The following is a 25234-nucleotide window of genomic DNA, read 5'->3' as shown; positions in this document are numbered from 1 at the left end:
TCTTTTTTGAGATATGTGTGCATATGTGTGTAATTATGTGTGTCTGAGAGATATGTGTGTGTATATATATATATATATATATATGTGTATATACTTGTGTGATACCTTTCTTAAAAAAGATACAGTTGCACTGGAGAAGGTACAGAGAAGGACAATCAAAATGATTAAGGGGATGGAACAGCTCCCCTGTGAGGAAAGGCAAAGAGATTAGGGCTGTTCAGCTTGGAGAAGACAGTTGAGGGGGAGGTATGATAGAGGTCTATAAAATCATAAGACGACTAGAACAGGTACATAAAAACATATAAGATATGCCAAACAGGGTCAGACCAAGGGTCTATCAAGCCCAGTATCCTGTTTCCAACAGTGACCAATCCAAATCATAAGTACCAAGTCATAAGTACCTTGCAAGTACCCAAACATTAAATAAGTCTCAAGCTTATTAATTAATAGCAGTTTATGGATTTTTCCTCTAGGAACTTATCCAAACCTCTTTTAAACCCAGTTACACTAACTGCTGTAACCACATCCTCTGGCAATGAATTCCAGAGCTTAACTATGCGCTGAGTGAAAAAGAATTTTCTTCGGTTTGTTTTAAATGAGCTACTTTCTCACTTCATGGAGTGCCGCCTAGTCCTTCTGTTCGAATAATAGAAGGACTAGGGGGCATTTCGAATAATAGAAGGACTAGGGGGCATTCCATGAAGTTAGCAAGTAGCACATTTAAGAATAATCGGAGAAAATTCTTTTTCACTCAACGCACAATAAAGCTCTGGAATTTGTTGCCAGAGGATGTGGTTAGTGCAGTTAGTGTAGCTGGGTTCAAAAAAGGTTTGGATAAGTTCTTGGAGGAGAAGTCCATTAATGGCTATTAATCAATTATACTTAGGGAATAGCCACTGCTATTAATTGCATCAGTAGCATGGGTTCTTCTTAGTGTTTGGGTAATTGCCAGGTTCTTGTGGCCTGGTTTGGCCTCTGTTGGAAACAGGATGCTGGACTTGATGGACCCTCTGTCTGACCCAGCATGGCAATTTCTTATGTTCTTATGTATCTGAGAGAGTAAATAACCGATTTACATTAACTTGTTCAAGTCCTTTCATGTTTTTGTAGACCTCTATCATATTTCCCCCCTCAGTCGTCTCTTCTCCAAATTGAGCAGCTCTAACTTCCTTAGCCTTTCTTCATAGTGCAGCAGTTTCATGCCCCTTATTTTAGTCGCCCTTCTCTGCACTTTCTGCGGTGCAGCTATTTCTTTTTTGAGATGTGGCAACCAGCTGCGATCTCACCATGGAGCGATACAGAGGCATTATGACATCCATCGTTTTATTTGCCATTCCCTTCCTAATAATTTCTAACATTCTGTTTGCTGTTTTGATCCTACAGCACACTGAGCTGGTAAATGTGAATTGGTTATATACTCTTTCTGATAATAGAAGGACTATATCTATATATATATATATTTATCTATATAAAATGAGAGAGAGACACACATTTTATCCTTGTATTAAGGTAATAATCTCCATGCACTGCAATGCTAAAAGACCATCACTTTGTTTCTGTCTCCTCTTTGCCACCCTCCTGTACCTATAAATCTCAGTGATTTATACCCAGTGCTTGTCCGGATTTTGCAGTCCTTTCCTGGCCTCACCAGTGAATGCTGTGAGGATAGCTCTCTCTTCCAGCTCTGCATTCAGCGGGCAGCAGCTGTAGTCACCCTGCTGACCAATGTGACTGTCACAGCGGGCTACACTGCGGAGTTGCAGGAACGCCTTAGCAGGTACGTGGATTTGCATGTATGTGGCATGGACTGGCTGCCTTTTAATGGAGTGCCTTGTGGGAGGAGGGGACTCAGATTCCTGGTAAAGGTCTAGCATCTAATGTTCAGGTTTAAGCCATTCTTCATAAATGAGTATGTAGAAAAAAATAAGATTGTTACATTTTAAACCTTTAAAGGCTCTAGCAGTGTATGGTCGTTCAGAATCCCCCCGCAGTGCTTGTTTTAATGTGATGAAGGTAAGATGTCCATGATCTTCACTAGAGAATTCTCCCTGATGCCGGTGTTTCATGGCATTGCAGTAGTAGCCTAGATGAGGGGCAAGAGTTCCCGCCTCCACCAGTCACGTGGACCCAAGTGTTGGGACTCAAGCCCTTCCTTGAGGCCTGCTTGAAGAGATCCCTGCAGGAGATCAGCTGTTTGGATACGTGGGATGCTCTCCAACCCCTACGAACAACGTACATCATCTACCTGGGAGCCTTTTACAGTGCCTGCAGTCGCCAGGTGAGTCACGGCCTGTTCAGTACTCCGCAAGTACTCCGCCAGCATCAGTACTAGTGATAAACCTCCCAGGAAAGGTGGAATACCTACAGGGAGCAAGAGCGGAAATGGTCAGGTGACATGGGCCATGTTATTCTTGTCCTTCGTAGATGTTAGGGAGGAGAAGGGCAATAGTATGAGTACTAGGCAGATTTTCCAGACTCTTGGGAGGAGGGAACATTTGAAGTATCAAACTTGTACCATGTTATCTTAAATGGATCATTATCAAGTTTTTATCATCTGCCACGTCTCAAAAATTTCTTAAAAAGAAAATAAATATTGGAAACTGCCTTATTTTGTAAGCTTTAAATCCTCTTGCGGACTGCTGTGGCCTTGGGCTATTGTTGAATGATACTGCGCTTATGTCATAGCACACTTGTTATAAAAACAATGAAAATACAGGAAAGTACTGCTGAATGTGCAACTAGGGATAGAAGACCAAACACTAAAAAGAAATATTTGGTAAAACAGCAGAGCTAACTAGGTTTTTCAGAATATTAATTCCCCGTTGCCTGCTTTTGGAGATAGATTATACCTATAAAACAGTGAAGTCTGAAATCCAAAACTCAGCTTCTTACGTCACAATCTGAGCTATACTTACACCTTTCTAGTTTATAATGGTTTTTTTACATTTTATTTTCTGCACAGAAGACTTATAAATAAATTGTGCACCCTTGGTATGGATCCTAGAGTGACTGACTGGGTTAGAAACTGCTTGAGTGGGAGACAAGAAAGGGTAGTGGTGAATGGAGTTTTCTGTGAGGAGAGAGTTCTTACTAGAGAGTGCCTCAGAGATCAGTCCTTGGATCGGTTCTTTTCAACATTTTTGTGAGCGATGTAAAGGAAAGGTTGTTGAGAAAGGTTTGTCTTTTTGCTGTTGATACCAAAATCTGTAACAGGGTAGACAGGAAGGAGTGGAAAACATGAGGAGGGATCTAGTGAAGCTTGAGGAATGGTCTAAGACCTGGCAGCTAAGGTTTAATGCTAAAAAAACGTAGAGTAATGCATTTAGGATGCAAAAACCCGAGAGAAAAGTACAGTATCGGAGGTGAAATTCTTCTAAGCACAAAGGAAGAGCGAGATCTGAGGGTAATTGCATCTGATGATCTTAAGTTGGCCAAACAGGTGGATAAAGCGACATTAAAAGCCAGAAAGTTGCTTGACTGCATAGGGAGAGGAATGGTCAGCAAAAAAAAAAGGAGATGATATTGTCCCTGGTGAGACCTCACTTGGATATTGTGTACAATTCTGGAGACCGCACCTTAAAAAGGAATGTAAACAGGATGGAGTCAGTCCAGAGGGCGGCTACTAAAAATGATCAGTGGTCATCCTTCTAAAGCATATGGGGATAGGTTTAAAGATCTAAACATGTACATCCTATAGGAAAGGTGAGATAGGGGAGATATGATAGAGACATTCAAATATCTCGGAGGTTTCCATGCACAGGAGATGAGCTTTTTCAATGGAAAGGAAGCTCTAGAACGAGGGGTCATGAGATGAAGTTGAAAGTAGGTAGACTCAGGAGTAATCTTCGGAAATGTTTCTTTATAGAGAGGGTGATGGATGTGTGGAACAGCCTCCCAGTGGAAGTGGTGGAGACAAAAACAGTATCTGAATTCAAGAAAGCATGGGATTAAGTACAAGGGATCTCTAAGGAAGTGACGGGAATTATAATGCTACATTAATTGGATGAATGGGCAGACTGGATGAGTCATACGGTCTTTTCCTGCCGTCATGTTTCTATTTTGTGGTCACCCCCACCTCCCTTCTCACAGTCAGATTTTCAGTAGTTTGGACTGTATTCATGCTTCCTGTGTGAAGCCTACCTGAGTTCTCGGAGGGATCAGCACAGCAGTGGCCTCTGATTTGCTTCTGTTCACAATGTTGGCAACAGGAGCTTTCGAAACCTGTAAAAGCTGGAGTAAAATAAATCTGAACAAAAACATTTCACTAACCACTGCTTGAATGGTAGCTTAACCTGTGCAGCTTTGTTTGGAAGAAAACCTGTTGTTGGGGATGACTTTGAACTCCAAGGAAGCACTGAGTGCTCTTTTTTGTTGATCCTAAAATATCTTGTGTGCTTTTTATTTGCCAATAACTAAATAAACCTGTGTTCCCTGTACGTACCCGGATCAGTCCAGAGAGTGGGTTGAGCCTCCTGTCCAGCAGATGGAGACAGACCAAAACTGAAAAGGGTATCCTATATCAGGACAGAGCCTACCCTGCAGCCCTTCAATATTTGTCTGTCTCCAGCAGATGGATCAGCTCAACCTGCAGTCTCCTGATCTTGGCTAGTCTAGCCATATTTCCAGTTTGGGTACTTACCCTAGAGGATCAAGCAAGTACTTTTCTTGGTTCTGGTAAAAAAAAAAAAAAAGGAATTGGCTCTGTTTTTTATTCTTTGGAGACAGCACTGTCTCCACGCTCTTGTGGGGCTTAAGGGGGCATAGCCCCTTGTGGTTTCTTTCAGCATAGCCTAAGCCCCTGTTCCCGGTGCTCCTTAGGGGGTGAAACTGGTGGTCCAGTCACTCCCCTCTCACCTGGCTGCCCTTAAGTGTTCAGGAGATTTCTCTCCTGTCAGTGCCTTTAGGGCACTCACACACTCTTTTGCCTGCTTTCCTTTTTGAAAAAAAAACCCAAAAAACCAAACATAGGTAAATTAAAGAAATTAAGTCTCCCCACTAGCTCATTATTTTTACCTCTGGGCAGAGCTTCTTTATTGCCGGCAGACAGGTGCTCAGAGAGGAGCGTGCAGGGTTCAGTCCTCTGCCTCCGCTCCTCCCGGCAGCGAAGGAGGGCCTAATCAGCTGATTTTCTCTGTGATCGCGGCTTCTGTTCACTGACAATGCCGCGATCGCACTGCTGCTTAGCCTGTGGGGAACTCTTGATGCGATTTTCGTGCAAGGGGCTATGTTCTGCGTGTCTGCCAGGTGGGGAAGGCCCCTCACAGGCAGCGCAGTTAAATCCAGCCCAGGGTCGATCTTCCAGGCGCGTGGCCAGGCAGTTCCCGGGTCGGCAAACCGCGGAAACGGCGGACATTTTTTGTGTTTTAGCAGCCCCAGATTCGGGGCGACTCGGCGCAGGGGATGAAGATTTTTTGGGTTCTCCCCCCCCCCCCCCCCCCGCAAGTCTAGGCCTTGTTTTTCTTTGGAATTTGTGCTCCTCTTGCTCAAATCCTACCTGGCCAGCTTGCAGGAGGAGGAGGACCCCTCCCCAGGTCCCCCGCCGGCCAAGCTTCCGCAGTTGGACCCTCCGCTCGCCCCTGCGGCTCCGGATCCGCAGGGGGCTGTCAGGGTGCGGGTGGTCCCGGGGGCCCCCCACTGCCCGGACCCTCCAGCGCCTTTGGGAATCCCGGATCCGGATCCGACTTTGGATTTAGCGGGGACGCTTCGTCCTCTTGAAGGGGATGATCCCAGGGTTCTCCGTTTATTTCAGAAGGAGGAGTTGGAACCCATCTTTCCTTTTGTCCTCCAGGAGTTAGGAGTTGAGGGACCCCCGGCGGATACTCTTACGGCAGCACTGCCTAAGCACATGGACCCGGTCCTGTCTGGACTCCAGGCTCAGGCTTCTGCCTTTCCTTTTCACACTATGCTCAAATTGCTACTCCTCTGGGAATGGGAAGCTCCTGAGGCAGGGCTCCACGTCGGGAGAGCCATGGATAAGCTTTATCTGCCCCCGGAGGACTGCCTGGAACTGTTGAAAGTTCCCACGGTGGATTCTTCAGTCTCCGCTGTGACCAAGCACACCACTATTCCGGTGGTGGGGGTTATGGCCTTGAAGGATGCACAGGATCGCAAACTCGAATTCCACCTTAAGCGTATCTTCGAGGTACTGGCATTGGGAGTTCAGGCGACTATTTGCAGCAGTCTCATGCAGCGGGCCGGCCTTAGGTGGGGTCAGCAATTACTTGGCACCCAGGACTTTCCCCCTGCGGAGGCTGAGCAGGCTGAAAGGTTGGAAGGTGTTATTGCGTATGGGGCAGACGCTTTGTACGACCTTCTCTGCATCCAGGCGAGCAATGGCCTCGGTGGTTTCAGCCAGACGGCTTCTCTGGTTATTAAATTGGTCAGCGGACCCGACGTCAAAGGCGCGATTGGGCACTTTGCCTTTTAAGAGTAAGTTGCTTTTTGGCGAGGACCTTGAGCAGCTCATTAATTCCTTGGGTGAAAACAAGGTTCACAAGCTGCCAGAGGACCGACCGAAACAGTTTCGAGCTTTTGTGCCTTCTCGGTCCCGTTTTCGGGGCCAATGTCGATATGTGGCTCGGGGGCGTGGTGCTTCTTCTTGGGGTTATCCTTCATGGTCTCAGTCTTGGTCTCAGCCCTTTCACAGTCGTCGGCCCTTCCATGAAGGGGCACCTCAGCGTACCACCCCAAAGCCCGCTTCCCAATGAGATTCGGTTGACCCATTCCTCCGTCCCCAATTTAGGGAGTCGTCTCTCCCTATTCTTCGAGGAATGGGTCAAGATCACGTCGGACCAGTGGGTTCTTATTTATTTATTTATTTATTTATTTATTTATTTAGGGCTTTTTTATACCAACACTCATGATACCAATCATATCGTATCGGTTTACAATAAACAGCGGTGCAATAACATTAACATCAATGTGAACAATAGGCGAAGAGAGAAAAAGTGAATGAAAGTTACAATAAAACAGAGGCACTTGAACTGGGAGGAGGAAAAGCCAGAGTCATGGCTAACATAGAAATAAATAATATTTAGTCTCAGAAATAAATAATATCTAGACATATACTTAGGACTATAATAATCACTTGTACTCAGGACTGAATATTATCAAATATATACATGATATCCTATACTTAGGGCTGTAGAATATCAAATGTTCCTGACTAAATAGTATTAGTTCATAAAACTCAGGACTGATTAGTATAACGTCAGAAGCCATGTCAGGGATGGGGAACGTCGACTGACGGACCAAGGTGAGTTGTAGCAGTTGGGGAGGTCATAGATCAGGGATTATTCTTGAGATTATTCGAGACGGTTATGCTTTAGAGTTTTCTCGAGATCTGCCGGACCTCTATGTAGTCTCTCCCTGCGGACGTCTGAAGCAGGAGGCGGTGGCTTAAACCCTTGCCAGGCTTCAATAGCTGGGAGCCATTATCCCGGTCCCAGAGGCGGAGCTTGGCGCCAGCCAGTATTCCATCTACTTCATCGTCCCAAAGAAGGAAGGTTTCTTCCACCCGATCTTAGACCTCAAGAGGGTCAACCGGGCCCTCAAGGTACCTCATTTTCGTATGGAGACCCTGAGGGCGGTCATAGCAGCTGTTCATCCTGGCGAATACCTGGCCTCTCTCGACTTAATAGAGGCGTACTTACACATTCCGATTTGCCCCACACACCAGAAGTATCTCCTCTTCCATGTTCTGGGCCAGCATTTTCAGTTCTGGGCACTTCCCTTCGGTCTAGCCATCGTGCCGCGCACCTTCACTAAAGTCATGGTGGTGGTGGCGGTGGCTCTCCGACGGGAAGGAGTCCTACTCCATCCTTATCTGGACGACTGGCTAGTGCGAGCCAAATCTGACGTCCTCTGCAAACAGGCAGTCAGCCGGGTCTTAGCTCTCCTTCTCTTGGGTGGATAGTAAACTTTCCCAAGAGCCATCTCCAGCCTTCTCAGGTGTTGGAATTTCTGGGGGCGCGCTTCGATACTCGGGTCGGAAAGGTGTTTCTGCCCCGTGCTCGAGCATCCAAGCTCGTCGACCAGAGCTTCCGCTCCCGACGGCGTGGGACCACCTCCAGGTCCTGGGGACTATGGCCTCCACCATCGACCTTGTCCCCTGGACTTTTGTGCATATGTGTCCGTTACAGAGAGCTTTGCTATCCCGATGGCAACCGGTGACGGAACAGTTTCAAACGATTCTCCCGCTTTCGGCTTCTACCATCGCCGACATACAGTGGTGGATTTCGCTTCCGCATCTTCTGAAGGGAATGCCTCTTCGGACTCCACAGTGGATCATGATCACCACGGATGCCAGTCTCTCCGGTTGGGGGGCAGTCTGCCAGACTCAGACCCATCAATCGGCTGGAAGCCCGGGCAGTACGCCTAGCTCTTCAGGAGTTTTTACCTCTACTCCGAGGCAAGGCAGTGAGGGTCCTCTCCGACAACTCCACAATGGTAGCTTATATCAACCGGCAGGGGGACATGCGGAGTCGCTTAGTGGCTCTGGAAGCCAGCCGACTCCTTGCCTGGGCGGAACGACATCTGGATTGTCTAGTGGCCTCCCACATAGCAGGCAAGGAGAATGTGCAGGCCGATTTCCTCAGTCGCCAGCATCTCAATCCAAGAGAGTGGGAGCTCTCAGACAAATCCATGACCTTGATCACCAACAGGTGGGGCTCTCCGCATCTGGACCTCATGGCGACTGACCAACTCCAAGGCCAACAGGTTCTTCAGCCGTTGGAGAGAGCACTGTTCAGAGGGAATGGATGCCCTCGCTCTACCGTGGCCATCGAATATCCTCCTTTGTGTTTCCTCCGTGGCCTCTCGTGGGAAAAGTTCTCCAAAGAATAGAACTCCACGAGGGACCGGTCATCCTGGTAGCTCCCAAATGGCCCCGCAGGCCATGGTTCGTGGATCTGGTCAATCTGGCGTCGGACGGCCCTCCGCGTCTCGGCCATCTTCCTCATCTACTATGGCAGGCTCTCATATTTTTCGATCAGGCGGATCGCTTTTGTCTAGCGGCCTGGCTTTTGAACGGCGACGGCTGAGGTGTAAAGGCTACAAGGAAGAGGTGATTACCACCCTTCTGCGGGCGCATAAGCCATCTACTTCGTTAGCTTATGTCCGCATTTGGAAGGTCTTTGAGAATCTCTGTGCTGACTCGGGTGTCTCGGTGCGTTCGGCACCGGTCTCCGTGGTCCTTTCCTTCCTTCAAAAGGACCAATAAAACAAGAGGGTAGGTTGTCTAAGAAAGCCGTTTGGGCAACAATATGGATTAGACACCAAGATAGTCCATGTGTAAGCCTTTATTTCAGTGGAGACATAGGTTCATATGAATGCCCGACTCAGGCCGAGTTTCGCCCCACTTGAGGCTGCCTCAGGGGCTGTATGAAGTTGTTCTCTCTGTATATATCAGAACACACTCAAGGGGTTAATACACCGAGTGTTTAATAATCTTGTGGTCTGTGAACTGTATGAAGTTGTTCTCTCTGTATATATCAGAACACACTCAAGGGGTTAATACACAGAGTGTTTAATAATCTTGTGGTCTGTGAATTTGATGCGGTTTCAATCGGGTATAGTCTCCGCTCGTGTCTGCATCAAATTCACAGTCTCTTCGCAAGAAATCTGCAGGGCCGCTACATGGTCTTCCCTGCATACGTTTGCTCGGCATTATCGTCTAGACCTGCATGCTCCGGTTTTTGGTTCATTTGGGCGGCAGGTGCTTCGAGTGGGACTTTCTCAGTCTCACCCGGTTTAGGGAAGCTTTGGTACATCCCACGGTCTGGACTGATCCGGGTACGTACAGGGAAAGGAAAATTAGTTCTTACCTGTTAATTTTCGTTCCTGTAGTACCACAGATCAGTCAGACGCCCTTCCCTGGTTCTTCTTCCTTTTCTGCTGTCCGCTCGAAGCTCTTCCTACAGGTCTCTGGATGACTATCATCTATCATTATCTTAAGGACACCGGAAGTATCTATATGATGTCCAAGGATATGCAAGAGCACTATTTTACAGAGTCCATTCCTTGTTCATAATTGTTTCATCTGTTACTCTTTTGAGTCGTGTTTACTTGCTTGATCTCTTTACTGGGTTATCTTAGTTCTTTTCTGCTTTGACAATGGTTATACTGAAGGGCTGCAGGGTAGGCTCTGTCCTGATATAGGATACCCTTTTCAGTTTTGGTTTGTCTCCATCTGCTGGACAGGAGGCTCAACCCACGGTCTAGACTGATCCGTGGTACTACAGGAATGAAAATTAACAGGTAAGAACTAATTTTCCTGCTTGTCCTACCTTTTGGTGATAAGCACTTCGGGGTATTTCAGAACTCTAAAGCTGGCCAACTTGTTAGTGCAATTCAGGCAGTTTAATGAATGCTACCCCCTTCAATATATAAAATCCTGGGAATGGATGTTGTTTGCAATCAGAGAAGAAACATGACAGCAAGTAAAAACTATGAGACCCATGCCATCTGCTTGTTCTTCCCTCCTACTGCAATACCACAGACCCTAATTGACATTTAATTGTACTCTCAATTTCCCATCATTAAGGGTTCTCTGTGCCTCTCTCTTGCTTATTGAATTTCAAAACCATTTTCCCATCTCCACCTTCATTTATTTTCTTCAGTTTGATATTCTGTCATCTTGTCGAAATCACAAAGCAATTTAGAAAACAGAGCGACATGGGACATGGCCGGAGCACTACTTGGGAGTTTGAGAGGTTTCGGGAAAGGTTTTGAGAGTTTGCATGGAGGATTGTTGGGTTATCGGGAGAATGGGATGGGGTGAGGAGAGGGCTTGGAGCCTGGTTTTAATGTAAGTATCGGTATTTCTGAGGAGGGGTGTGTCATAGGCCACCATGGCCTGCTATTTATTTTTTCTTAAGTTGGGGGATCGGGTGCTAATCTTGACAATGTTATACTTATTGTAGGAGGGTTGGGGGATTGCTGTGGTTGCAGCTTTTAAAAAAAATTTTGGAACCAGATGTATGCAGGTTATCTGAGTAAACTTGCTTAGGTCACTTGGTGGGAGATGTGTTCCACTGAATATATTAGCTAAAGTTATTTGATTAACTTTAACTGGAGAATTTGCTGCTCATGAATTAGCCTACAAAATATGGACCCCGATGTTTTTAACATTTTATGAAAAGGAAGATAATGCGATTCAATTCAAATACCAGTCAGAAACAAACTCCATAAAGATAGCGCGTAACATTGGGAGGTTAATCACACCCAAGCACACTGTGTCACTCCTGAGTCATAACCCCTCATACCTGAACATCTGCATTGATCATAACGCTGGAACATGTGAATGTCTCTATCCTGTATCTCATCTCCTGTAGAGCGCACAAAATCAGATCCATATGGCTCCCCTCGTAGGGCATACTGCATGGACTTTGCACCATTTTTATAATCTCTGCCTAAATCCTTGTGGAAATGTGGCCTCCAGAGTTGGACATGGGTCTCCATATGAAGTCTCGCTAATGATTTACAGAAGTATTACCACTTCCACATGAAAACATAAACGTTTGCCATTTCTTGCTCCCTCCACAGCCATCTGTAAATGCAGTGGAGAGTGTTGAAGAGGTGGAACAGCTGACGTCTAAAGTGCTCTTGCCTCTCCTTCAGCAGCCAGCTGTCAGGCACATGTGGGAGTTGCTGAGGTAAGATCACTTCATCTCTCAAAGAGGAAGCCCTTCCATAGGTGAAGACAACATTGTACCCTGTGAGAATCAGGGCTTTTGATATCGCCAGATCTGGCCGCAAGTCAAAGAATGTGTTTGGGTCAATAGTGCTCATGCTTTTACCCACGAAGTCAAGAGGCTATCTGGGGTCACGGGGATCAAAATAATTCACATAGAATTGTATAAAGAAAATTACGCGCAGCATTTCTGATGGGGGGGAAAAATTACCACACAGAGAAAGCGGATGCCATCGTGGCAAAAGACTTTGTGGGCTTTTGCACCGATGATTGGTGCATATCTCATGGAATTTGCACCAACTTGGTGCAGTTCTGATTATAATCCCCATAGTCTGCACCAAGAGTTATGGTAATGTGAGACCAAGTCCTCTCTTCAGTGAGGGCTCAAGACCCTTGTTCCTTTTTAGAGGTCCATAGTCAGCAGTGCGGAGCGCGGTGAAAACTTTCCCAGGTAGCCTTACCCCGATTACCATGATGTGAGAAACTCAGCAGGACTGATCTGGATAGGTCTATTCTCACCCAAGGTTTCCCAGGATAGCTTTAGGCCAGGGTTTTCTCCAACTAGATTTACCTGTGTAACTTTCAGCTGCTAGCTCTCAATATCTGCGCGCCAGGCTAAAATTAAGCCCTGCACCTGGAACGCCCAGTGGGTAAAAAGTTATCAAGATAAAATTTAGCCACTGAGAGGGGGGGGAAATGTTCAATTAAAGTTTTTTGTTCTGGTAACTGGAAAGTGACTGGCCACACCCCTTTGGATACTGACTTCTTAGTATCTCTATGGTAAAGATTTCCCAGTGCCATAGTATAAGAGGTCTGTGAGCCTGTATCCCAGCACTGTTAGCATAAACACAGTGCAAAAAGGGTTTGGTGCTCTACCAATTTGCACGGACTTCTTTTTTATGTTGAAACAAAGGTGTTTGATGTAAAATCAGAATATATCATTTTGTTTCCAAAAAAAATTACCCTGCTAAATCTAAAAAAAGTGAATGCAAAATAGAGTGGCAGATGCTGCATCTGTAACCAGAAAACCCAAGCTTCTTGCCTGACGACATTTCTCTTTTCCTTCCTGATCTATTTTAGTAGCCGACAAACTTATGTGCACATTTTCTTCCTTTCTTTGCAGCTTTCCCCAAAAGGCATTTTTCGCTTTAAAAAGCCTACATGTAATATTACTGCTGGTAACAGTGGAGGATATTAAAGCATAGAGCATGATGTGGGTAGGGGTGTGAATCCTAGCTCGGTGATCCCCACTGGTACACGTGACTTTTTTCCAGACCTGGAATCTGCAAACCTCTTGCCTTTGCACTTCCTTCCTGACCTGCCATATTGTATACATTGGCCAGCTTAAGGGTCTGCTGGCTACCGGCTTGCCTTTAAGAAAAGCAGCCAGGCCTGCCAAATGCCCTACTTTTTACCTGCATTAAAATTGATGTATTTTTCTACAGATTTACATCCAAATAGTAATAATGAAAGCTAACAAATTGAAAAAAATGTAATAATGTCAAGATGAAATGCAATAAAATTGTTTTGGAAAGATGAGTGGAAGAGACAATGCTCAGGGTCCCAGGTGTGACTCACAGACTGTTAGAATTAATTTGACAGCTAGGACCTGGAGAACTTTTGCATGATACTTAATTTTTTATTGAGAGATACTGCTTCCATTACTTTGGGCTTTAAATCATTTAGCTGAGAAGAACTAAAGAAGCAAAATGACTTAAAGTTTTTATCATTCTGAGAACAGAAGAGCTTTGGGATGCCTCAGACTACCACAGTGAGCACTTGCTGAATAGAGGACAGGCGAGAATACAGAGCTGCAGCTCCCTCGCACCTCATTCCCCTGGTTTCCTGGCTGTTCATAGGAGCTCTCTTCTTCCAATAATGGCCATAGAGGATTGTATCATTATATTCTGCCATGTTTCTGTTATTCTCCTTGGGAAAGCCTCTTCCCTTTTTTCCTTTCTTAGCTACCTTTTACCCAGGAGTTATGTGCATGCAACCTCTAGTATTCTCCTTCCATATGTAGGCAAAAATGTATAAGAACATTATGCATGCCCTTCAAAATCCACATTCTATACCAGATATAAATTGTGGCGTATAGTAGGTACACTTTGTTCCAGGCTCTAAACAAGATGAATCACATGACCTCTAAAGCTGAGAAATGAACTCTCATTTTGTGCCTGGCAGTGCTAAATCACCCTTTTTTGCTTCCCTTTCTTAGATGCTTAAACAGATCTTCATTGGGCTGTGGGGAGGCTGTTGTAGCCAGTCAAGTTTTCAGGATATCCCTAATGAATATGCATGGATTCATTTGCATACATTGCCTCCCGTGTATGCAAATATATTTCATGCACATTCATTAGGGATATCCTGAAAACCGAACTACTTGGTTTGGGGGAGCAGGGCCCTGAGGACTGGTTTGTTCGCTGCTGTCATAGATTATGAAAATATTCAGAGGTCTATATTAAAAAATCAGCTTTTACCTGCATAAATCTTGTCTTTAGATATAATCCCCCAGTTTACAGATAATTTTGCACAAACCTTTTGTGCAGGCAAAATTATCCAGACAAAAAGGGGGAGTAGGGTTGAAGGCTTGGTGAGGGAAGGCTAAAATATTTAGCCAGACAGTGCCATATTGAGTGCTATCCAGCTAAATTTATGTGGACAAGTTGGTCCGAATATCTGGGTAAAGTCATCCAGGTAACTTTTTTCAGTTAACTTTCCTGCTCACTCTGTCGCTTAAATACTTTTTAAAGCCCTTTTAAAGTACTGTTGTTCTGGAAGTTTAAAATCCAGTTGAGGTCCTGCCATCCTGGTATTCCATCTTAACCTGACTTGCAACACTTCTGGGCAGAAAACAGTAATTTTGCTGAGCAGTGTGGGTCCAACGTGATCTGGAAGAAAGCCCAACAACTTACACAGTTATAACTAAGACTGTTCAGGGAAGGGCTTCTTAATTTGGTTTCTCCTGTCCATCAGACTAAAGATGGAGAGGAGTATATGATAGGCAAAATGCAATGTAAAGTGATACCTGATGAAAATCCCAGTAATGAGTTCATGGGGGTAGCCATATTATTACTCTAGTACACTTCCATTGTATATGATTCATCTATTAACTACTCTTATAGATTTTACTAAGCCAGATCACCAGAGAATGTCATGAACCAACCACTCAAGAAGTGAAGAACTGAAATGGCTGTGGATTCAATGAACTCGTTGCTGGAGTTAGTGGGGTACAATCTCAAATTGCATTGATTAAAGAGAAAAAATTATTTTTGTACTTCTTTTCTTCTCTGTTCCCACTCCGATCTCCGATAAGGAGAGAGAAGTGGATCAGCAGTGGACCAATCTAAAAGGAGCAATCACCAAGGGAACTACTCTATATGTTAGAAATGTAAAGAAAAGCAAAAGAAAATTGAAACCTATCTGGTTCTCAAAGGAGGTGGCTGACAAAATTAAAGCTAAAAGAACAGCATTCAAGAAATATAAAAGATCCCAAAGGGAGGAGCACAAAGAAGAATATTTGATTCAACTGAGGGAGACAAAAAAATTAATCAAGTCGGCAAAAAGTCAAGCAAAAGAGAGGATTGCCAAGGAGATAAAATTGGTGACAAAACATTTCTCAGATACATCAGCGAAAAGAGAAAAGTTCAAAGTGGTATAGTGAAATTGAAAGGTGGAAATGATCAATGTGTGGAGAGAGATGAAGAAATGGCAAAAATATTAAACGAATACTTCAGTTCTGTGTTCACTAAAGAAGACCCTGGAGAAGGACCATCTCTACACAACAAGAACCTGGAGGGAAGTGGAATAGATGAAAATCCTTTTACAGTAGAAAATGTATGGGAAGAGCTAAAGAATCTGAAAGTGGACAAAGCCATGGGGCCTGATGGGATTCATCCAAGGATACTGAGGGAGCTCAGAGATGTGCTGGCGGGTCCACTGTGTGACCTGTTCAATAGATCCCTAGAAACGGGAGTGGTGCCGAGTGATTGGAGAAGAGCGGTGGTGGTCCCGCTTCAAAGAGTGGGAACAGAGAGGAGACTGGTAACTACAGACTGGTTAGCCTCACTTCGGTGGTGGGAAAAATAATGGAGTCTCTGTTGAAAGAGAGAATAGTGAACTATCTACAGTCTGGAGAATTGATGGACCAGAGGCAGCATGGATTCTCCAGGGGAAGATCCTGTCAGACAAATCTGATTGACTTTTTTGACTGGGTAACCAAGGAATTGGATCAAGGAAGAGCGCTCGATGTCATCTACTTGGATTTCAGCAAAGCTTTTGATACGGTTCCGCACAGGAGACTGGTGAATAAAACGAGAAGCTTAGGAGTGAGTGCCGAGGTGGTGACCTGGATTGCAAACTGGTTGATGGACAGAAGACAATATGTGATGGTAAATGGAACTTTCTCTGAAGAGAGAGCGGTTTTAAGTGGTGTACCGCAAGGATATGTGTTGGGACCAGTCCTGTTCAATATCTTTGTGAGCGACATTGCGGACGGGATAGAAGGTAAGGTTTGTCTTTTTGCAGATGACACTAAGATCTGCAACAGAGTGGACACGCCGGAAGGAGTGGAGAGAATGAGACGGGATTTAAGGAAACTGGAAGAGTGGTCGAAGATATGGCAGCTGAGATTCAATGCCAAGAAGTGCAAAGTCGTGCATATGGGGAGTGTAAATCCGAATGAACTGTATTCGATGGGGGTGGGAAAGGCTGATGTGAGCGGAGCAGGAGAGAGACCTTGGGGTGATAGTGTCTAATGATATGAAGTCTGCGAAACAATGCGACAAGGCGATAGCAAAAGCCAGAAGAATGCTGGGCTGCATAGAGAGAGGAATATCGAGTAAGAAAAGGGAAATGATTATCCCCTTGTACAGGTCCTTGGTGAGGCCTCACCTGGAGTACTGTGTTCAGTTCTGGAGACCGTATCTATAAAGAGACAGAGACAAGATGGAAGCGGTACAGAGAAAGGCGACCAGGAAGGTGGAGGGTCTTCATCGGATGACATACGAGGAGAGATTGAAGAATCTAAATATGTACACCCTGGAGGAAAGGAGGAGCAGGGGTGATATTATTCAGACTTTCAGATACTTGAAAAACTTTAATGATCCAAAGACAACGACAAATCTTTTCCGTCAGAAAAAATCAGCAGAACCAGAGGTCACGAGCTGAGGCTCCAGGGAGGAAGACTAAGAACCAATGTCAGGAAGTATTTCTTCACGGAGAGGATGGTGGATGCCTGGAATGCCCTTCCGGAGGAAGTGGTGAAGTCTAAAACTGTGAAGGACCTGCATCCAAGGACTTCAAAGGGGCGTGGATTAAACACTGTGGATCTATCAAGTCTAGAGGACGTGAATAAAGAGGAGGCAGCAAAACACTGCACGGAGCGGCAGTAGCCACTGAGGCATTCACGGAGCGGGATGCCAGTGGTTGGTGTTCCACCTTCACGGAGCGGAAGGATGGAGGGCTGCCAACTCCAAAAAAACCCAAAAAAAAACAGGGGTGGGTAAGAGTATGGGGCAGGGGTGCGGCCTGCTTGTTGCAGCGGTTGCTACCCCTAATTGAGCTGCATGTTCACTTGGATGCAGATCCGGCGCTGCTCTCTACATTGGTGGAGGGGAATTAGGGCTGGAGGGTACTGGAAGCCAATAGTAACAGGTGGGAGAGAGAAAAAGGAAAAAAAAAAAAAAGGACAAAGTGCGTAGCTTGCTGGGCAGACTGGATGGGCCGTTTGGTCTTCTTCTGCCGTCATTTCTATGTTTCTATGATCTTCTATTATTACCATAAAATCAGAAAATTGCCTTTCCAGAGGGTTTGGCTTCATTTAAGCCTTCTCCAAAGCCTTTGCTGTTAGCTAATATATTAACTTAATTATGTGGTCCTCAAAAACCTGTCAACTGGTTTCTCAGCTGAACATTTCTCTGCAGTGTAAGTGTGAAGATTGAGGGCTTACAGCTAGCCTATGAAATACTGAATGAAATTTCCTCTTTATCCGGTCAGACCTGTCCAGATGAATGTATTATGTTCACTAACCAGTAGTTGGAGAAAGATCAACTGTTCACTGACGTTACCTCTTATATGCATCCGTGCTGACCCCAGTATTCTCTGTCTCCAGCAGATGGTAGGCAAGCATCCCATGCTGTGAACTTATACCTGGTTGGCTGAATAGAAAAATTTGAGGAGGCAGCTCTTGAGGTTAAAAACTAGTTCTCACTCTGTCAGTTGAACAGGACCTTCAGATAGGGGGAAAAAAGAGAGGACCGCAGCTTCTAAGATGAAAACCTTGAGCTCCTGCTTTTAATTGAGCAGAGCCTGGGCCAGGGGGCTTCCAGGTTTGTTCTGGTTGGGATTTGGGCTAGACTCTATTCTGTTCTACCCCGCACCCCTGCTATTCCTCCTTCCCTTTTGCTTATGCGGGTCTGTTTCTTTAAGGATCTATCAAGGCAATAGAAGCATGCGGAGAGAAGGAGCGGACTGAGCTTTGAAGCCCAGATGAGTGCCCTGAATTTATTTATTTTTTTGGCTGCAGCAGTGTCCATTTGGGATTGGGACTGCAAGAGGCACAAATGGCAGCAGTGGCAGAGTGTGGGAAAAAGAAAGCACTCTGCACTGCTTGTGGACAGAAAAAGATACAAGCAGGGGATGTCAGAGATGTGCCACAACTGCTTTACAGCAAGGGGAGAAAATTTTGATGACAAATTTCATTCTCCAGGGAGGTCTGAGGTAGGGGATTTGGCCAGGAAGTCTCTTCTTGTTGGGACCTGAGAGTCAGAGGCAGGAACGATGGCCATGTTGGGGCCATGGGGGAGGGAATGAGAGCTTGGGCCTTCTTCACTCATTCCCGAAAGGCAAGCACCTGGGGGATCTGGGATGAATCCTGTCTTGGTGGCAGCTCTTAAGGGAACAAACTCATCTCCCTCTTCCTTAGACGGCTCCTCACTGGCCTGAGCCTCTGTTTCCAGGGAGTTTTTCAAGTTTTTGCAGCAGGCTTTTAATATGGGACAGGGTACAGTCACAGAATCCATTTTGGCTCTTTCAGATCCTTCATGGGCTTTGAGTAAGAAGAGGCCCAGAGGGGAAGGTGAGAGAAAATTGGATAAGGAGAATTATTCTGATTCGGAAGATTCTCTTCATAGGTTTAAAAAAAAAATGCCAGATGCTGATAGTGAGGAAGAGTTGGAAGAAGGAGAATAGGGAGAGGATGGTACAGCTATGGTAATTCTGTTCCACAAAGAGGAGCTAGCATCCTTAATTACCCAGTCTCTGCAGTTTATTGCAGAAGTCGACAAAGAAGAAGCTTCCATTGCAGCAGAGAATCCTATTATGGTCAGTAGTAGCCTACTAAATCATTTCCTTTCCATAAGGTAGTGAAAAATTTAAAGGCAAATTTTAAAGGAGGTCGTTCTTTGACCAAATTGTATCCTTTACTTCCTCGAGAGAGAGAAAGAGGTTTCATTTTCCCAAGGTAGATGTGATGGTTTGTTCCATAACTAAGCGAACTACTATCCTGGTAGAAGGAGGCGCTGTGCTTAAGGAGACAGGACAGAAAGATAGTCTGTGTTTAAAGCAGGCCTTCGAGATGATCAGCATATCAATGCAGATAGCAGCTTGCAGCTGTATTGTGGCAAGGTGTGGCTTGTGTCTGGCACAGTGCATTCAAGAGATAGCAGAAGTTGGAACTGGGAGCAGCATATTTAGCAAATGCCTGCTTTGATTTGGAGCGGACATCTTCCAGAGGAATAGCATCCATAGTGGCGGCTTAGAGGCTTCTCTGACTGCGTAATTGGTCAGTGGATTAAATATCTAAGACTAATTTGACAAAGCTTCCATTTAAGGGATAGCTGTTGTTTGGAGAGGACCTTGAGAAGATGACCAAGGTATGGGTAGAGTCCAACATGGCTTCTGGAAGACAGGCCAAAGGATTCTTCATATTCTCTTCTGGCCTGAAATAGGTTTTGTGACTCCAGGAGATTCAAGCAGGGGAGGCCTGCTGAAAATCAGAGGTCCCATCCCTTTGATAGATATCAGTCCTTTCGCTCAAAGAAAATAAGAGGTAAAGAAGGATTGGCAGGTGCAGGTTCTTGGGGACCCAATATATGGTACTGGAGATAGGTGGCCATCTTTCACAATTTTATCAAAGATGGGTCCAAATTACATTGGATCAGTGGGGTCCTAGAGATCGTTAGACGGTTATGCCCTGGAATTCTTCCATCTGGTTTCATATGTTTTTATGGTTTCCCTTTGTTGCTCCGCTGGGCAGTGAGACGCCATAAGAGCAATACTGAGCTGGCTTCTTGGCTTGAAGGTGGTCGTCCCAGTCCTAAGAGACTAATGGAGAATGAGTCCATATTCAATTTATTTTGTGACTCTCAATAAAAAGGGATCCTTCCAACCCATTCTGGATCTAAAGCAGGTCAACAGATTCATATGTGTGACTCATTTCAGGATAGAAACATTGAAGTCAGTAATTTTGGCAGTGAGAGAGAGAATTTCTGATCTCCTTGGACCTGTCAGAGGCCTATCTTCACATTCTAATGAGGGACCATCACGTCCTTAATTTTGCGGTACTCGGAGGGCATTTTCAGTTCCAAACTCTGTCCTTTGATTTAGCCATAGCTCCAAGGACCCTCACAAAGGTAATAGTAGTAGCAGCATTGCACAAGGAGGGGATTTTGGTGCATCCTTATCTGGATGAAAAGTTGATAGGGGTGAAGACTGTTCAAGAAGTGCGGAGGCCATCCGGTGAGTGATTCCGTTTTTGCAGGAGTAGGGTTTGAATAGTCAATTTCTCCAAGAGCAATTTACAGCCTTCTCAGACCTTGGAGTTACCTGTGCTATTCGACATGATGATAGAGCATGTATGTCTAACAGAACAAAGAATTCAGAAACTGCAACAGCGGATATGTTTGTTGCTGTTGGTCAAAAGTCTGACTGCAGGAAGCTATCTGCAGCTTCTCAGCTCCATGGCAGCAGCATTGGATCTGCTACCTTGGGCGAGGGTGCTCATGAGATGATGATGATGATACTGGAGTCAGCCATTTTGAGTTTGCAATGCTGGGTGACAGTAACAATGGATGTCAGTCTAATAGGCTGAGGAGCGCATTGTCTGGGACAAGTGGCTATGGATCAGTGGCCTCCTGTGGAAGCAAAGTGGCCCATCAGTCATTTGGAAATCAGAGTGATTTAGTTGGCTTTTCTGCATTTTGCGCTACTGATTAGAGTTCAGGGAGTCAGGATGATGTCTGACAATGCCACTGCAGTAGCGTATGTCAATCACCACAATGACTCCAAAAGTTCTTAGGTGTTCCTTCATATGGATTTGCTGCCCATTTGGGCGGAACAGAATCTGAAGATGTTTGTGGCCTTGCACATAGCAGGTGTGGAGAACGTTCAAGCAAATTTTCTCAGTCACAGTGTTGTCAAACCAGGGAAATGGTCCTTGTCTCAGGTGGCTTTCAATCAAATAGCATTCAGATGGAGAGTACTGTTGATGACATTCTACAGGAATGCGAAGATGGAGAGATTTTTCAGCCGATAAAAGAAAAATTGCTCTGCCAGTCTTGATGCATTGGTTCAATGTTGGCTGACAGAGGCAGTTCTGTATGTATTTCCTTCATGGCCCTTGATGGGGGCAGGGATTAAAAAAATTTCAAGGCATCCAGACATGGTAATTCTAGTGGTGCTGAATTAGCCAAGGCATCCTTGGTATGCAGACTTTGTATGGTTGTTGCATGGAAAGCCGTTGAGGCTTTTTCATCACAGGGAGCTGTTTCCCAGGGTCCGGTTCTACACAAAGATCTCACCTGGCTTTGTCTTACAGACTAGCCCTTGAAAGGGCTGTTTTAGTTAGAAAGGGTTATTCATAGGAAGTAGTGAATACTCTTTTAAGGGCTAGGAAGTTTTCTACTTTGTTAGCATACTGTATGTGACAATTTGGAGACTTTTTGAACATTGGTGTGCTGGTAAGTAAGTGAACGTGAGCAAGACATCAGTGCCATTGGTTCTGGTGTTTTTGCAGGAAGGTCTTGAAAAGGTTTGGCACTTAATTCCTTGAAAGCACAAGTCGCAGCACTGGCATACTACAGTGGGCATGTGTTGAGTAGACCATTGTCCTCACATCCTGATATATCGATTTTTTAAAGAGGAGTTAAGCACATTAGGCCTCTGTTTAGTACTCCTGTACTGTCTTGGAACCTGAATTTGGTATTGTCCTTTTATCAGGGTCACAGTATGAGCCTGTTAAAGAAATTTTACTAAGATTGCTTACCTTAAAGGTGGTTTTCCTAATTGCTATTTGCTCAGCAAGAAGAATATCGGAATTTCAAGCTCTTTTTTTTTTTTCTTTAGAGAGCCTTTTGTGACAGTAACAAAGGATATGGTTAAGTTTCATACAGTACTTTCCTTTCTGCTGAAAGCTGTTACAGCTTTTCATTTGAATCAGGATTTCTGTTGGCCCTCATTTATCAGGGATACATATTTGGTGGAATACAAGTTTTTACAAACTTGTATGTAAGAAGAGTTTTGTTGTGATATCTCAGGGTTACATATACCTTCAGAAAGTCGGCTTATCTGTTCATATTGTACACTGGAGTTAGGAAAGGTGAGGCAGTTACCAAGGCTCCTATAATGCATTGGATTAAGGAAGTCATTACAGGAGCATATGTGGATAGTGGTAGATCCTTGCCTAAACAAGTTAGAGCGCATTCCACTAGGGCTCAGGTAGTTTGCTGGGTTGCACTGTGGTTGTTTTCTCCACTGGAGATTTGTAAAACAGCAACTTGGTCTTCTTTACACTCCTTCTAAAAGCATTACCATTTGGATTTGAGTATCAAGGAGAAACTTCATTTGACTCCAAGGTCTTGAGAGCAGGTTTGGCAAGTTCCCACCCTATTCAAGAGTAGTTTTGGGTACATACCATTCATCTGGACTGTTTTGACTGGATGAAGAGGAAAGACAAATTAGTTCTTACCAAATAATTTCCTTTCCTTGAGTCCAGTCAGACCAGTCCAGGATCCTCCCTGTACTGTCAAACTTGCATAACATTTTCAGTTAGATTGCAGATAATGAATTGAATCTGCAATATTTCTACAATGCAGGTGAGTGTTTCAAGAATGTATATAGTGCTTCTACTTCCTAGTTGTGGTTTCTGTTTGGGAGCTCTCTGGTAACCCCCCCCCCCCCCCCCCAAAAAAAAAAACCCAGAGTGAGTAAATTTAAGATTTATGATATGAAGATATTTAGAGTTATTCAGGTTAGCGTGTTACAGATAATGCTGACAGCTGAGGTCAGCATGGATGCATATAAGAGGTGACATCAGCAAACCTGTTGATCTCTAACTCCATTTACTGGTCAGTGAGCATAACCCGTTTGTCTGGTCTGGTCTTATTGGACTCAAGGAAAGGAAATTATCAGATGATAGCTATTTTCTCCATCTGCCTTATTTATGCATCTTGCTGGTTACCAAACATATCAAGAAGCTATTCTGAACTCTTTAGCTGATCTGTTTCCTAATGTATCTCTTTCTCTATATATATCTCTCCTCAGGCCACGTTCTGCTGTCTGTAACCCACTCTCCTGCTCTCCGTCACCTGAATCCATTGCCAGCATTGTTTCTTTGAGCTGCACAGAAGGCAAAGAACCTCTGAGCTTGGCTGGCTCCAAGACCCCCTTTCCATTTCTAACCGCCCTTCTCTTCCTCATCAACAATATCACCAGTATTCACAAAGGATTGGTCAGTAAGGTAAGGGCTTCATACTTACTAGATTTCCAGCACACCCCCAGGTGCAGGTATAACAATGTCACCAAACTAAAGAGCATACATTTTCAAAAAATGCTCAGTGCTTCACTTTGGTGCCTTGTCTTTGGCTGAAAATTTCCCTAAATGTATATGCTGAAAACTTGGGCCTGCACTTCATTTGTCTATATTTAGGAACTTAAGTTAAGTATCCAGTGCTGATAATTAACATTTTTCCCTACCTTAACTCTGCTCTCTTTTGGGCTCCTGAAGATAGGAGCCTAAATATAGATGTTCAGCTTTAGTCAATTTTCAGAGGTGCCTAAACCCTTTAAAATAGACCCCTGTGTGCCTTATTAGTGAGATATGGGTAATGACATCAGTAAGTGGCTTGTTTTTGGAGGGGAGTTAGGAAAATTGGAATGATTGTAGTTCTGGTGTGGTGATTACCATTAAAGGAATACTGCATAGGTGGTATAAAAACCCCTGTAAGAAATTAAATATATGATTAGGCTGTAAAATGCTCAGCTATATCAGAGATGCCAGTTCTTCCTGTCTGGGGTGGAAAATGTCATCATTTGCCTGCTCTCTCCCTTTTAAAAATCCATTTATTCCAGTGGCTCTCAATCAAAGACTAAGATATTGCCCCTTTACTCTCATAAATGTTAAAGGACTTGCAGGTACAGGCATCTGTGATATACCGGAGTATTTTATGCTTCTGCTCTTCAGACCCTAACCACACAATCTATCTAGAGGGGGGGCATATGGTGATTATCCTATTTATTTCTATCCTCTCTTACTTTTCTTTTTTTTGCCACTCCTGTCTCCAGATCTGAAGGAAGGCTTTTTTGTCCTTCTTTCCCCTTAAACTCCATCCGTAGAACGGTTTCTAGGGGCTCGGTTATTTTGATACTTCTCTTGCTCTGTTGAGCTGTTCTGTGGAGCAGAGTCTGTAACAGTGGAGGCATTCGGTGACTGCAGTTTGCCATTCCTCACTATAGCTTGTTTTTTTTTGGTTTTTTTTTGAGAACCATCAGGGATATGCAGGTCAGACAGCTCCATGCAATAGTGCACCACAGAGCACTTTAGTGAAACAGGTCAATGGGAACATTAGGCTGGCCAAACTGTAAAAATAATGGTAATTTTGGCATAGATTAATTTTGACAAGAATAGGTTGAGAAAAAGTCAGTGAATCAGGGGAAACATTAAGCAGTTTTAACTGTCCTCTTAGAAGAGCCAACTGCTTTTAACTTTTTCTCCCTGTGTCTTATTCTTTGTAGTTCTCCTGTGTGTTCGAATCCAGGGAGCTGAATGACTACCTGCTTAAGAGCTGGACTGTTCAATCTCCATGCTTGACACCCTGCTCTGCCTGGGTCCTTCGGCATGAGTACCATCTGCAGTATTTCGCACTTGTGCTAGCTCGCAAAGTGGTAATTGTTCTTTGTTAAAGCCAATCTGGTTTTAACCTACCTGACTGACTAACCTGAACCAGTATACTGATCTCCTAACCAGGAACCTAACTGACTCACTAAGGGGATGACTGCTCCATAGCTTGACTGACTGATCTTCCCCAGCCAACACACCCAGTGACTGTTTCTTGCTGTGCTATGCTTCTTGCTAAGGATGTCCAAGGTGAAAATTATATTTCTCACAGGACAAGCAGGATGGTAGTCCTCACATATGGGTGACATCACAGGATGGAGCCCAATCACGGAACACTTTGGTCAAAGTTTGTAGAACCTTGACTGGCTCCTACTGGGCCTGACTAGCATGGCACTAAACCTGCAGCCAGCAGGGGTCCCTCTTCAGTC

General features: G+C 44.6%; 1 protein-coding gene across 1 annotated transcript in view; it reads left to right on the top strand.

Moving 5' to 3' along the window:
* RPAP1 (RNA polymerase II associated protein 1) overlaps positions 1-25234 on the top strand; it is a 146711-nt gene that overhangs the window by 98219 nt on the left and 23258 nt on the right. The window contains 5 exon segments of the mRNA XM_029597447.1: positions 1598-1777; positions 2077-2278; positions 11545-11654; positions 23234-23429; positions 24704-24853. Coding sequence (XP_029453307.1) covers positions 1598-1777; positions 2077-2278; positions 11545-11654; positions 23234-23429; positions 24704-24853 — 838 coding nt within the window.

Source organism: Rhinatrema bivittatum, chromosome 4, assembly GCF_901001135.1.
Source record: "Rhinatrema bivittatum chromosome 4, aRhiBiv1.1, whole genome shotgun sequence".
NCBI classification, from domain to species: domain Eukaryota; kingdom Metazoa; phylum Chordata; class Amphibia; order Gymnophiona; family Rhinatrematidae; genus Rhinatrema; species Rhinatrema bivittatum.
This window is presented reverse-complemented; position numbering and strand designations above follow the sequence as displayed.